The sequence below is a fragment of the Anoplolepis gracilipes genome, chromosome 14, assembly GCF_047496725.1.
Source record: "Anoplolepis gracilipes chromosome 14, ASM4749672v1, whole genome shotgun sequence".
Taxonomy (NCBI): domain Eukaryota; kingdom Metazoa; phylum Arthropoda; class Insecta; order Hymenoptera; family Formicidae; genus Anoplolepis; species Anoplolepis gracilipes.
The window spans coordinates 7,019,493-7,034,298 of NC_132983.1; the positions used below are offsets into that span (position 1 = coordinate 7,019,493).

General features: G+C 36.5%; 3 protein-coding genes across 4 annotated transcripts in view; 1 reads left to right on the forward strand and 2 right to left on the reverse strand.

Moving 5' to 3' along the window:
* The window catches only part of LOC140673591 (uncharacterized), a 6,199-nt gene extending 1,126 nt beyond the window's left edge, over nt 1–5,073 (reverse strand). Inside the window, exons 1-9 of the mRNA XM_072906637.1 lie at nt 4,820–5,073; nt 4,324–4,442; nt 3,788–4,033; nt 3,549–3,670; nt 1,955–3,430; nt 1,667–1,879; nt 1,459–1,568; nt 1,075–1,289; nt 26–285 (exon numbers count right to left, since the gene is read on the reverse strand). Of these exons, the coding sequence (XP_072762738.1) occupies nt 26–285; nt 1,075–1,289; nt 1,459–1,568; nt 1,667–1,879; nt 1,955–3,430; nt 3,549–3,670; nt 3,788–4,033; nt 4,324–4,442; nt 4,820–4,981 (2,923 nt within the window). The 5' untranslated portion in view covers nt 4,982–5,073. The remainder of the gene's footprint in view (nt 1–25; nt 286–1,074; nt 1,290–1,458; nt 1,569–1,666; nt 1,880–1,954; nt 3,431–3,548; nt 3,671–3,787; nt 4,034–4,323; nt 4,443–4,819) is intronic.
* A 702-nt stretch (nt 5,074–5,775) lies between these two features.
* Nucleotides 5,776–8,513, forward strand: Vps33b (vacuolar protein sorting 33B). Its single transcript, XM_072906652.1, has 6 exons — nt 5,776–6,271; nt 6,352–6,575; nt 6,654–7,160; nt 7,243–7,473; nt 7,570–7,895; nt 7,973–8,513. The coding sequence occupies exons 1-6, from the start codon at nt 6,111–6,113 to the stop codon at nt 8,234–8,236; spliced, it is 1,713 nt and encodes a 570-aa protein (XP_072762753.1). The 5' UTR covers nt 5,776–6,110; the 3' UTR covers nt 8,237–8,513.
* Eif3c (eukaryotic translation initiation factor 3 subunit C) lies at nt 6,602–13,468 on the reverse strand. 2 transcript variants are annotated; one of them, XM_072906651.1, is made up of 16 exons: nt 13,343–13,468; nt 12,895–13,000; nt 12,651–12,783; nt 12,222–12,506; nt 12,036–12,133; nt 11,826–11,953; nt 11,322–11,732; nt 10,986–11,195; nt 10,753–10,906; nt 10,468–10,683; nt 10,108–10,387; nt 9,791–9,984; nt 9,468–9,671; nt 9,238–9,376; nt 8,513–8,646; nt 6,602–6,983 (listed from the first exon to the last, which is right to left on the reverse strand). In XM_072906651.1, the coding sequence occupies exons 2-15, from the start codon at nt 12,985–12,987 to the stop codon at nt 8,513–8,515; spliced, it is 2,679 nt and encodes an 892-aa protein (XP_072762752.1). In that variant the 5' UTR covers nt 12,988–13,000; nt 13,343–13,468; the 3' UTR covers nt 6,602–6,983. The 2 variants fall into 2 exon arrangements, with proteins under 2 accessions (XP_072762752.1, XP_072762751.1); XM_072906650.1 differs by having other exon boundaries at nt 6,602–7,000.
* Between the last annotated feature and the right edge of the window lie 1,338 nt (nt 13,469–14,806).

The window sequence follows — 14,806 nt, forward strand, 5'->3', positions numbered from 1 at the left end:
ATTTTTCTAATAACAAAGATACTACCTGCTAAACTCATCTCGTTGTGCAGAAAACGTACGGTATGCGCGTACGGTTGTTGAATCTTTTCACGTAATTGCGTAGCCAAACGACGCGTCGGATTCCACAACTGGCTACGAAAATTTGGTAAATTTATAAGATTCGGCTTCCAGGATTCCGGCTTTACCTCCTCCATCGACAACACATCCGTTATTCTGTAGTCGCTCGTTTCGATGTTCCATGTGAACTTACATCCGACTTCGTATTGCTTTCTCTCTTGCGTATTACTGAAAGCGTCACATAAACTTGTCAAGATTATATTATATAATTTTAATGACAGAACAATATATATATATACAGGGTGGCCCATTTGAAACAATACGGTCAATTTTCTCGTAAACTAAGCGAAATATCGAAAAATGGTTCAGACATGTGTTGCATGGTTTCGAAGGGGCTATAAGATGGTGCCATTGGTTTGACCTTAAAGAGTCACATGAAGTAACCTTCATGTCACGTGAAGGTCATTTTAAAGGTCAGATTTTTTCTTAAAGATAACTATGCTTTTTTTTGACTCCAATTGATTCGTCTCATTATTCTGTGTATAAAAGTATTAGGGTAAGATAATCGAAAAATGAATATTTTACGAGATATCTTGTATTTTATGTCAAAATATTGCAACTTTGAAGCCTTATAACTTGAGAAGTGTTTAATGAAAAAACATTTTATTATAGTGTTTTGGAAAGCTCTCGAGATAAGCTACAAGAATATGCAAAAATATATAGGGTGTTCCATTTAAGAAATTTAAAATGACCTTCACGTGACCTTCATGTGACTCTTCAAGGTCAAACCAATGGCACCATCTTATAGCCCCTTCGAAACCATGCAACACATGTCTGAACCATTTTTCGATATTTCGCTTAGTTTACGAGAAAATTGACCGTATTGTTTAAAATGGGCCACCCTGTATATATATATATATAACAATATAATATGCGACTTCATATAATAATATACAGAAATGACGATTAATACATTCATTCAATTCCAACAGAATAGGAGAATTAGCATGTGCTTACCATTGCGTTTGGCTGCATAACTCACTTGCCTGGATCTTCATTATGTGTAAACATATAATATCTCCAGTAAGTGCACACACATCGATCATTTCGATATCATAATCGCTGCAATGCCAATACTTCTTTTTGAATCTTGTGCAAATCCAGTCCGCTATATGATGAGAGAAGGTCTCGATGTCGAAACTCAATTGAGTTATAGAGACACACGGCACTATCTGAAAGTTATTGTTATATCAAACATATTATATATTTACATATTTGTTTTTTCCTTTATAATTATTCTTTTATTAAAATTATCTCAGTCTTTTCCAAAATGCTTGTGAAAAATAACAAATATTGTATGGAAAGTTTGAATATATATATATATTTCACGATAATAAATACCTGTTTTTCTGCTTTACTATTGCTGATCATCTGCATTTGGACATATCCGGAACCATGTACAAGCATTGGAAGTACGCATTGGTAACTTACATATCCTCCTGTCTCCTCATCTGTATAAACATCATATTGATGTAATATTAATATTTTACAGTTGAAACTAATTTGTAAACAAGGTTCTCCAAGAGTGAATATAAAAAGATTTGAATACCTTCTACATCCGTAATCACTGATATCATTTCGTCGTCAAGCTCTATGTAGCTCCGTTTGAACCGTGCAGTGCACTTTATCAAAGGATATTGCAAGTTATTTTTAGGAACCAAAGGTGAAAAATTTGGGCAACACTTGCCGACGCGATCTCTATCACGCACGCTTCCGTTGGACAATTGATTCTGATTCAATGGTCGAAGTACATTTTTCTCAGCTGTTAAAGATATATAAATGTATTAAAAATTGTATACAAAATTTTTCTTTTCTTAATAATAATCAAGGGCTTTACCTGATTCGGGATTCGACAAATCGTTGGCTATATCTTGAGCAAGATTAAATTCATCCGATTCGCCTTGATCCGAATCGAGCCAGTGCCTTCGGCCGTTTGGCAACACGGCCGGTGACATTGCCGGTGAAGAGGATATCAAATGTATGGAACAGGCGCCACGATGTTTGGATTGATCGCGTATGTGCTTGAAAGGAACTATATTCTCTGCGTCCTCCGTCTCATCGCAAAACTCGTACTTCTTGTCGGCGAGTCGGCGTTTCCTGAACGAGCTGAGCTTCTCACAGGTCGTCTCCTGCGTCTCATCGGTAAACTCGTACGCCTTCTCCGCTTCGAGGATGAGTTTGTGTGTCGCTCTCGTTGTTCTCGTTGACTGACTCGGGTTTACGACAGGCGGAGGCGAGTGTAGATTCGATCTTTTGCGCGGGCTCGGATGACGAAAAGATCTGGTCGCGATGGGCGGTGACATCAAGCGGGACGAATATGAGGACGATGGGCTACTGATCGAAACGGATTGCAACGGCGAGTTTATGGAAGCCACGGAATTGTCCGAAGCACTTGTGGATTGCGACGAACTAGAACTGGATTGTTGGCCGTTACTATTAGTCCGTTGGATCTGGGTTCTGTGACTAGATTCCGAATTGCGAGTGCGCAGAATATCCGACGGTGGAGTGAGTATCGGCAACGACCATGCCGTTGTCGTCGTCTTGAGATCAGCGGGCAGTCTCTGCGGCGTCGAACGCGGCGAACACGACGGATGTTTCACCAGCGTGATCAGATCGCTGCCGATATTCAATTCCTGCGATGTGTCCTCGCAAAAATCTTGCAAGATCTTGTCTCGGACCGAGATAGCCGTTTGTTCGATGCCACTCGGTCGCTGCGAGACGGGGCTGCTGCTGCTATTATTTCGGCACTTGCATTGCTCGGTCGTATCCGAGCATTCGCATAACTTAACGTTTAAAGCATCGGCAGCGGTAGACTTACTATTTATATCACAGACACAGTCGCTTTGATTGCTGCTTGAGGTATTTAACGGTAAATCACGTCCCAATCTCGCTTCTAACTTAATTGTTTCTTCTAGAAAGTCGTGTTCTAGGCTGGAGTCGCATTTTGGAGATCGGTCGAGTGGGCACTCCAGCGTGCCCATCTTTTCGTCTGAACTTTCATATCGTTCTGTCCTCGTCGAATAATCCGTCTCCTCGACGTCACTCATATCCAGCGGGATTGTATCCGGAACTATGGAATCAGAGGTATTCGCTTTTTCGCACGTCTTCTGATTCTTCGATTTGGGTATATTCAAATCTACTCTGAGAACGTGCAGAAAGTTTCCCGTATTGACCACCACGTGATTCCAATAATTTAAACACACTTTAGCTCGAAATTTCGGATACGGTGAGATGACTTCGTATGTTGTATGAACTGTGAGACCGTGTTGCAAGCAGTTACATCGCACGCAGCAGTCCCAATTCGCAGCTAATTCTATAGACACAGATTGAGATATCTAATTAATATTATATATAAATACACGCCATTTACACATATACCTAAAGATATTATTCGTTTCTGCCTACAAGAACAATTGTAAATTACTCATTACCTTCACCTTCTTCCTCATATGACGCAGCGACCTTCAGGCAATCCTTGCAATTCTCCAGAGACGGTACCGTTGTTACAGTTAAATATGCTCTATCAGTCGATTGTAAATGTAAGAAATTTGTACTGTAATTAAACAGAATGTATAAGATATAAGATTATCGAATTTCTAAATATCTAAATATCTGTATTGTATAAATTTATCTCTTAATTCTCTCTCTATATGTATAATTTAAAACTTACCAGAGGCCGTGTATTACAAGCTTATTTCGCTCCATTGGCCATTGCGATATAACTATGCTTAATTCTCTATAAATTGAATAATTGCCAAACAACGTAACTTCAGCAACTTTGCGAGCGACACGGTTTGGTGTGAAAGCCCACCAATGTAATAGATATTTAAACAAGGACGTATTACTGTTCACTTCCACCATGTATGTATATGTGAGCAAAAATTGACCGCACTGAGTCAATCCCATAACAATGTGCCTTGCAAAACAAAAAATTTTATTATCACAAAATCATGTTGTTTATTTATATTAAAAGCTAAATATCATTCATGAGACATTTTTTGCTGACAAGTTAAAATCTTTGACAATTAAATATATACTCAAAGATTTATATAAATACATTTCACGTCAGCCTTTGGTCTCTTGATTTCTATGAAACATTTCACAACGCAATGCACACTTTTTATCTGATTTGATTAAGAGAGACAAAAATTAGTCATCAAAATGGATAAAATAAATCTATATGTAATAAATTATTATTATCAATACCCTGCTTCAAGTGCTGATTTTGGAATTATATGTAAGAGAGACAAATGTCGCCACTTAGGTACAGTTGTAAACAGTCTTTCCTCTGGTGCATAATTGTGCGCCGACAGACATCCCCTTATCTGCAAAGAAAAATAATTAATATGCGCAAAATACTCGCAGCCGCTTATATTATAAATTAGCGCACGTTGATAATATTTCCTAAGCGCAAAATAAACTTTGAATCAATTACACATATAGTTCATCGATATAGCTCTGTTGAAGGAAAAAAAGGAAAAAAATTGACATCTGAGAAAGCGCGGTTATATTTTTTAATCGAGCTGGCAGCTCGTTCCGAGCGGAATAAATTAAACGGCGAAATAATTTTTCAGTCTTCGCCGAGTTGTGCATTTTATCGACAAGATTAATCCGTATACTCTCTGTGTGACAGCTCGGACGGGCCTGTCAAGTCGAGACGCGAGCTCGCGATTTCGGGTTTGAGGACGAGGCTCCGGCTTACCTCCCTTATCCGCAGCTTCTGCAGAAAATTCCTCTTGCTACGTCGATGCGACGGACACGGCTTGCGTCCCACCACGACGAACTCGGATTTTTCCGACGTAATGTCAGAGAAACACTCATTGCAACAGTCTGAGGTAGTGTCGGAAGACGACGCGTCCGCCATTTTTAAATAATCTCGCTCGTCGCGTCACGAGTCACGACTCACGACTCGTGTCGCGTGGATCGCGGAGTCACGGCTCACGGACAGTGTTGTTTTAGGTCGAGGGACAAATCTCGCCCGGCGAGACTCTCGTGCGCATGCGCGACTATGTCATTGACCACGTGACTGACTTCACAGACTCGTAACTTTAAGCTGTTATGGAGAGCATTCGGGGGGCATATATTAATTTTTATTACAATGGCTGCGTTCAGCAGAGAAAGCAAATCAGTGAGCGCTTAGTGATTCTTTATTGTGATTGGTTCTTGCATTTAGACCTTCGATGGATTTAAGTGCAGAAACCAATCACAATAAAGAATCACTAAGCGCTCGCTGATTTGCTTTCTCTGCTGAACGCAGCCATTATATATGAATTGTGTGTGTGTATACATATATACATACATACATACATACACATACATATATATACATATATACATATATATATATATACTGAGAAAAAATATTTTTAATATAAAAAAATGATTTATTTAGATACATGCAAAGGAACTAATTATTTAAATTAAATAAAAATTTATTTGAATCAGAATGGAATCATAAAATATATATATTTTATTAATTCAAATATATTCTTGTTTAATTTAAATAATTAGTTTCTTTGTAAGTATTGAAATTAATTATTTTTTTATTAAACCTTCCTACTCCCTTCCTATATAGGGATCAATAATCTCCTTTATTGCAGCAGAATGTATACGTGACTGAGATGTAACAGCGTCTGCTAGTGTTGCCATGACTGCGCATGCGCGAGATTTGTCCCTCGACCTAACAACACTGCTCACGGATTCGCCTCGTCGACGGGGGATGGCAAGAATTATTTCAGATCCTCTGCTATATCAAATCTTTTTTTTTTTCTTCCTCATATAATAAGTGACACACGTACAACCCAGGTACGCAAGTCGCGTCAGCTGTACACGTGACGCGGACTGTCATCGCACATGACACGGCTCATGTTCGTCAACTGCATCATATTGTTTATATTACATATATAGATGAAGAGGATTTAAGGATAAGCGAAATATTTTGCCGCATAAAGTATTATTATATACACAAACGTAATAAATAAATTGTAAAGAAAATGGATATTACATTGGATGATAAACTGAATGCGCTGCAGCAAATAAGCCAGCGGAAGCTTGTAGATATACTGGATTCCATCCCAGGGAATACAAAGGATCTGATAATAGAGCAGAAATTGATGAAAATACTGGACAGTTTTGTTGGAGTGACTGTATTAAAGTATACATATATTCTTTTATATTTTGCATCACTGACAAATACTGTATCATGTTATTAGATTGCATAATTTTTTTATTTAGGCGACATGGAGTGGACAAGATTTATAAAATGGAAGAGGGATTAAAACCGTCAAACAATCAACGTGTATTTTTAGTATCTAACAATTTAATCACATGCAAGAGGGTTCTGGACCAGATACAATCTGAAATATCTCACGTTACCAAGTCTCATGTCGAATCGTACCATCATTTGTTGGTCATGCCATTTGTTCCAGCCGTGTTATATAATCTAGTCGAAGAGGAAGGTCAGTAAATTATTATTAATTATAATATTATTCATTCTATTTATCTTTATAATTAAACTGTTAAACTCTATCCTATAGGTTTGGCTGAATTGGTTACACTACAGACTCTATCCACAGAGTTTATAAAATTAGATGGAAATGTTTTATCCTTGGAGAATCCAATGTTCATCGACCTCTACTATCACAAGGACATCAGTCTTCTACGAGCATTGGCACGCAACTTGTGGTCATTGCAGTTGATACTTGGTTCACCAAGGCTGTCGCTTCTTGTTGGCAAGCACAGTCAACAGGTGGGCAAATTAATGGAATCCATGGAACAGTGTCTGGGTTCGTCCAGCCTAGAGAATGAAGTCGGGGCTCTAATCGTGATGGATAGAAGTTTCGATCTGACGACGACTCTCTTGACACCTGTCACATATTCAGGCCTGTTGAACGAAGTTATAGAGGTGAACGTCGGTACAGCAGTGCTTGGAAAATCGCAAATCAAATTGGACCCGGATAAAGATCAGATCTATGGAGAAGTAAGAGATACACCCTGCAGCGATGTTTTCCCGATTTTACACGGAAAGGCTAAGTCACTAAAATGTATTCCATCTTTATCCCGAGTCATTATACCAATTGTATTGATATCACGATAACAATATTTCAATATTGGCTAATATATCAGCTGAACAGGAAGCCATACAAACGATGAAATTGGCCGAAATGGAGAGATATGTATCGACAAAGTTGCAAAAAACCAAGGATATAACGCGACAATTGGCGTTTCATATATCCGCCTGTCAGATTATCGCGGACACTTTGGGCTCCGAGTTTCAAGCCTTACAAGCGATCGAGAAATTGATGCTCGACTGCAAGGACAGAAAAGAATGTTTAAGTTATATAGAGAGAAATATAGGTACATTTCTTTATCAAAGATTAATAATCAAATTATATTACAAATGAATTATATAATTTCATGACGATCAAAGAATACGTAATACCTGTTTTGCAGATGAGTATGCGTTACGATGTTTGCGTCTCCTATGTCTGTTATCTATCACTACCGATGGTATTACGCAGAGTGAACTTCAAAATATTCAAAAATTGCATCTCCATACTCATGGCTATCAGCATATCCCATTATTTTACAAATTGCACACCATTGGTTTGTTAAAGTATAGAACCGAAAATATTTTACATAAATTGCCAAACTGGAATAGTGAGTGGAGCAGCAATGCGCAGAGGTTAAAGATGTTACCCAATTACTCCAAACGATCCGATCAGAACAATCGTACCTGTCCTAGTTATGTGTTCAACAACGCTTATATACCCGCCATAGTTCGTACTTGTATAATTTTTTTCCTATAATATAATATTATTTAAATTTGCAATATTAATGAGATGATTAATTGTAGGCACAAATATTAAACATCGTATCGAATCAAGAAAAGGACTCTCGCAGTTTCGAGGACTTGATCAATTTATCGGGTTGCGTCGTAAACGGTCAACGAGGGACGTTGTCGCCAAAGATGGTCGTAATTTGCGTGATAGGAGGCATTACATGCGCAGAAATAGCGGCCTGTCGACTCATCGAGAAATCTACGGGGATACGTCTCATTCTTGCGTCTGACACTATTCTAACGGGTAATAAACTCATGCAGAGAATACAAGAAATATGAAGAGTTTCGTGGCATTCATCAGGAATGTAAAAGATATTATATCTATCCTTTTGTATAAATAGATATAAGATATTACAATATATATATATAGTTTTTATGTACGCATAATAAAAGAGTAAACGCGAGTGATTTTGCAATATATCAACAGAGATGATTGTTGTATGTATACAATGTTCTTATCGATATATTATTTATATATGAGTGTTTAAACGTTACAATGATTACGTTTAAACACTCAAATAAATTTAAAAAATTAAAATATCATTTTATTCTTACTTAATAATTCCGATTTTCTTCCCGATTACGATCGCGTTCACGATCACGCCTCTGGCGACCCCAATCCTGTCCTTGGCGATTATAATTTTGACGGTCGCGGAAATTGCCTTGATTTCCTCTTGAGAAAAAGTTGCCTGTAAGCATTTATTATAAAAATCAATCGTGATTAATTTTTAATTGTAAAGCTATGCATTTTGTTTGTGGCTATAATAAATATATGAAAATGTATATATACAGGGTGTCCGGTAATAACCGCCTCACTCGCTCATATACAGGTAGAGCAGGTCAAACTGAGTAGAAAAGTCCTCTACCATTTTTCCATTTTCGAAATAATTATCGAGAAATTAATTAAAAAAGATCGGCGAATCCGCGCGAGTAAAGCGCGCGCGGCGAGAAGGCCGTCCCATCGCTACGCGGTTACTAGGGGCCGCTACTCATAAGCATCCATTTCCAGTCGTAGACCGCTCCTCCTTCTCGCCGCGTGCTTGTACTCGCCCAGATTTGTCAATATTTGTTAATTAATTTCTCGATAATTATTTCGAAAATCGAAAAATGGTAGAGAACTTTTCTACTCAGTTTGATCTGCTCTACCTATACATGAGTGATGAGGCGGTTATTACCGGACACCCTGTATATATATATATATATATATATATATATATGTTATAAAGTGAAAGATGAAAAAATATATGATTTCTTAGAAAAATTATACACTTTGTATTTACCTTGTTTCATTTCAAAAATACGTTCATTTGAATCGACAAAGTTGTTTACTTTATCGGTAAGTTGCAGAGCCAAAGATTGCAGGCGACTAGGTTCGCTGCGATGCATAACAACAGTTCCTGTCGGATCGTCCAAGGATGCCTAAATTGTGAAAAGGAGAAACATCACATAAATTCTATAGAATAGTATCTGATTTATTAATGTATTAAAATGATATATATTTGCAATATACCATAAGCTCTTCGTTAATAATCATTTTGCTGATAATGGAGTGGACCACAGGTCGTTTCAATTGAAACATGTCAGCAAGTTTTGGCATCGAGATTGAATCGTAAACATGCGAATACGTAAACAGGTAAGTCCTCAACGCTTCTTCCTTGATTAATCGAGTCAGCATAGCTCGTACTTTCTCTGCTTGATGGAAGAGATCCCAGACCTGTCGTATTTTAATAAAAAATAATTATTATCAGTCGCACGTACAAGCAAATGTATATATTATTATTCTCCCGAATTTTCAGAAAAACAGTTAATGTATATACATTACATTGCTAATACCTTTGCATTCATCTTTTCATTTATAATATAATTGTTGCAAGCGGACCAATTTCCATTGCGCATTGCTTTTGCAGCAGCAACGACATGCTCCCTCATGGATTCCGGTGGTCCCACTAACGACTGACGTTCGCTGGATCTTAATTGCTGATAGAACGTCTTCGAAATCATTCTTCGTCTCGCATCAAATTCATGCGCTATAATTAAATTTTGTTATATTTACTATACTCCTCTAAAATTGTATAACTGTTTAATGATGAATATTGAATATGTTTTATACATAAAAACTAATATTAAACATGGAGAGAATATATATTTACCAGCCATATATGGAATCTCGATAAGCATCGCTGAGACGAGGTATACGCATTCGAGCAGTTCTAGATTTATGTGCATATGGAAAGGCATTTGCCTTTGCTTCTCGATCTTCTCTTGCTCCTTGCTACGTTCGTGCTGTCGTTGCGGAAGCAGACCTTGCGCCAAAAGTTCCTTTACCTTACCCGTAACCATTAAATCAACCAAGCAGTTGTGGGCATCTTTAATATTCGCATGACGAAATGCACATAATCCTAAATGAGCTATCGTACGATTGTATAAAATCTGAAAAAGCAATAAAACAAATAAATATTTTATATCTATTTTAATAACAAAGACAAAAAAAGTGTATACAAATTTAGAACCTGTGTAGCTGGATCAGAATGTTGAATGGTTTCTTGGAGATGCGACATCAGAATCAAGTCGCGAGCTTGGAACCAGTTATCATGAAGTGCGTGATGATAAATGTGCGAAAGAATCGCGCGAGTTCTTAATCGATCAGTGTTATCGTGAGCATAAACATATTTGCATAATTTCTCCATAACTTGTACAGATGTAACTGTATCCGATCCCAATTCATTCTAGAACGTCAAACAATTTTGTCAGTATATTAGACAAGAGAATTTTTACAAATACTTTACACTACTTACTTCCTTTTGCTTAAGAACATTTGAATCAAATTTGTAATATAAATGTTCGATTTTACGCAGGTAGACGCGGCAAAGCTCGGATACAGTTCCTTGCCTTTCTAAATATTCCTGCACCTTATCGATTATGGCAGCAACTTGCTTTTCATCTTTCAATCTGAAATATTTTATTATATAAAGAAAATAATTACAAATCTCATATAAAATTATTAAATTCTTTAAATGATGTTACGTACCTCTCAACATATTCATTACTGTGCGGATCACATTCTTTCAGCAGTTTAGTAAATTCCTCGTCAAGACGCTCCACCAATGTCAATACGCAACCGTGCATTTTATACGGTGGCGTTTCAAACTCTTCCATCTCTTCTACAATGGTTTCTGCTATTATCATATCTGTGTCGTTTAACAACATGTCCAACATTTCGACAATGCGTTCCAGTATTCTGCAAAAAAATATTTTATATTATTTAATGTACATGGATCAATAATATTGTAATGTATGCTTTTTTCATTTTATGTTTTAAAACATTAAGTTATATATATTTTCATTTTTGCAGAAATATACATACTTGGACCAATATTCTGGCTTCATAGCATCAGAAACTTTTGGATTATAATCAAATATGGAAGACACAATAGAGAATTTAATCTTCACAGCCACAGCTGGACCAAGATTATGTGCGTCAGCTATCGATTGTAGTTCGTGCAAAAGTTCTATTTGTTCTCGTCTGTCCGTACGCTTTTTACCACGAGCTGCAATTATCTCAGAAAGTTTCTTTAATACTGCACTGGTATTAATTTCCGCGTCCTTGGCGAACATTTTTGGCTTCTCAGAGGGAATAGCTACGCCGCCTTTGACGGTTTCCCACTCTCCTTCGCCATCATCTTCGTCGCGTTTCTTCTTTCGCTCCTTCTCTTTGCGTTCTTTTCGTTGTTCCTTTCTCTTCGCTTTATCTTCGTCATCTTCTTGGGTTGAAGCCCTATAAACAAAAATGTCCATTGTATCATATAACATGTATTGTTAAATTTATATCACTTTTCATTAGACTTTATTATGAATTAAAAGAACGTACTTTTTAATGAAGCGTTCACGAATATTTTGATATTGCCCCTCGTCGTCACTACTCGTACTCTCACTCTCCGAATCACTGCCCCAATCAGATTCACTTTCACTACCCTCTTCGCCATCAGTTGCAGCCTTCTATAATGCATGTGTGAAACAAAGTTTATAAAAAATTATTTGACACAACCTATGCTATTAGTAAATCTTGGTGTATAAAAACCTTAAATTTAGCTACATCCGGTTCACTAGCCTCCGACCCCGCTTTCTTGAAAGCTACAGCACTGTCTTCTTCTTCTTCAGATTCCATAATCTCCTCAGCTGAAATAATGGAAATCATTTTTTATATATTAAAAGTCTAATTTTTTAAAATAAACATTTATAAGAAATATATATTTCATAGTTAAACCTCTCTCTTCCTCTTCGTCGTCATCCTGATCAGGATTCTCCCTGAATTTGACTATATCTTCTTCGAAGTCCTTGTTATATTTACGTAACTTTTGACGTAATGTCGAAAGTGATTTGGAATTATTCTTAGACATATTTTTGCGTCCATCACGATCTTCCCATACATCATTAATAAAATCTTCCATTTCTACTAAACATCTAACATAAAAGCGTGGAGTTTGTCCAAGTTCCTCCTTTGCAATCACTGGTAAAGCTTTTTGATAAGCTCGCATCAAATCTTCAAAACCTGAAATTACAAATAAATAAGTGTATGCAAAGAAAAACTTTTGTATTAAAATTTAAAAAAATTTGAAAAAATATAATTAATGATTTAATTTACCAATTTAATAATATTCTAAATTATAGGTTTAAAAAAACTAAAGTTACTTACTGGTTAACATACTGCTCATATCTTTAATTTTCTTATAATTCCTAATAAGTTTTATAAGATTAGCAATTTCCTCATATCTCTTTTCCTTTGTAGAGCGCACAACACGCTTTGTTTCTTCTTCGTCATCACTGAACTATAAAAATATCTCATATTATTTTAATAATAATATTAGGTAATAAAAATTTTAAAATAAAAAAGATAAAAGTCTATTTAAAAAAATTTTCTGCAATTTTATAGTACGTACAGTAAAAGCTGTCGCTGGCGCCCTTTGTACCTGCTCCTCCTCAGATGCGCTATCAGACTCAGAATCTGAGCCAGTCGCGAAAAAACGACTCATGATGACAAATCCTCTGCAATAATGAAGTAAAAATAATATAATTATATTTTAAAACTGTAGTTGTTTCTATATGAAATACACAGTTTAATATTTAATTCACAGATCCAACTGTGTAAAACGGAATATTAATTATGTAAATTATAAATATCGAAATTTTAGCAAGTACATTACGCACAGATACGATTTAACAATCTCAAAAAATCACAGAAACCACTTATCAACATCCACTGTGTCTTGTTAATCTAACGCACACATGGCGTGATATATTTTTAATAAGAGGCTTTACTTTCGTTAAAAAGTGAATTCAAGAGACAAAATATACGATTTTCAAACATATTTTGAATTATAATATTACCGATAATATTCTTCCTCGTAAAAGCAGATGTAGTGCGAATAGTCGCGAAAATCAGAAAGAGGTTAGGAAGAGAAGAGAGCTCTGATGACGTGAAGGTGGATTCGCAAACACACATTAGGCCGATATTACATTTGTCGACAAATTTTTCTGACGTGTTGATTGGCTTCAGGATAAAAAATTTCTAGAGAAAAGGAGACAAAAACGCTCCTTTCTCCTTAAGTTTGGTCTACAAATAGAATCGTAAACTCAATCAATAAAATGATGCTATGCGGCTACTTCATTGGTTGAATGGGATCTTAAGACAATCTTAGGCCGGATCTACAATAGCTGTAGTAAGCCTTAAGCCGTAAGAAATTAACTAATTACAATTGACTTTAGAGAAGAATAATGAATATGATTGGTTCATTTCTTACGATTTAAGGCTTACTACAGCTATTGTAGACCCGGCTTTAAGCGCAGTCTACAATGAAGGCCACAGCACACACTTTTGTATTAATGCATTATACAATACTACATCTATTGTAGATCTGGCCTTAAGATCCCGTTCAACCAATCAAGTAACCGCATAGCATCATTTTATTGGCTGAACGAAATCTTAAGATGATCTTAAATATAAGAACGGATTATGGTCGGTATTCATAGTCCGATCTTATATTTAAGACCATCTTAAGATCCCGTTCAACCAATGAAGTAGCCGCATAGCATTATTTTATTAGTTGAACGAGCTCTTAAGATGACTTTAAATATAAGATCGGACTATGAATACCGGCCTATGAATACCGGCCATAGAGCACGGGAGTGCTATGCTAGCCCGGATGCGATAGCAAAATAGAAGGAGAACGCTGCATATGGGCCAAAGAGTAAAAGGAAACAGGGAGCATATGACTCGAGCTGGCTCGAGCTAAACGGACGGAAATGCAGCTCCGTACAGTTAGCCGAACCACTTTGATTTTTTTATAATTAAAATTAACTAATCGTTTGGTCATCGTTTGGTCATCGTTTGGCGATGATTGGTCATCCAATTAAAACATTTGGTCATTCATCGTTTTTTTTAATTAAATAATTAACATTTCGAAGTAAAGTTAGCCAAACATTTTTATTTTTCGTCCAATCGAGTTAAAAAGAGCTTATTCGATGCAGAATCGTTAGGTCGTCACGAATAAATTCTTTATAACGTGGTTTGGTGATCCATAGTTTATCCGAAAAATGAAAAAATTATGTGCGGTAAAATGATGACGGGCGACATATAGTGACATGGACGTGCGCTGCGGTCACGCCCATAAAAAAATATAACAAAACTTGAGAGCATAGAAACTACCAAGGCTGACAGTACTATGTGGAAGTTTCAACGCTATTTTTCTAAGCAAATGCTATTTGACTGAAGCGCTGTTAGGCAAATGACTCAATGAATCGTGCATCGATGCATTCAGTATTTATTTTGTAAGATTATGAATAAAAAATTAT

Coding starts and splice junctions, on each gene's coding strand:
- Vps33b (XM_072906652.1), top strand. CDS start 6,111: ATGGATATTACATTGGATGATAAACTGAATGCGCTGCAGCAAATAAGC. Junction 6,272..6,351: donor GTTGGAGTGACTGTATTAAA/GTATACATATAT, acceptor TTTTTTATTTAG/GCGACATGGAGTGGACAAGA. Junction 7,161..7,242: donor AAAGGCTAAGTCACTAAAAT/GTATTCCATCTT, acceptor CTAATATATCAG/CTGAACAGGAAGCCATACAA.
- Eif3c (XM_072906651.1), bottom strand. CDS start 12,987: ATGAGTCGTTTTTTCGCGACTGGCTCAGATTCTGAGTCTGATAGCGCA. Junction 10,907..10,985: donor AGTAATGAATATGTTGAGAG/GTACGTAACATC, acceptor AAAATATTTCAG/ATTGAAAGATGAAAAGCAAG. Junction 9,672..9,790: donor ATGAAAAGATGAATGCAAAG/GTATTAGCAATG, acceptor AAAATACGACAG/GTCTGGGATCTCTTCCATCA.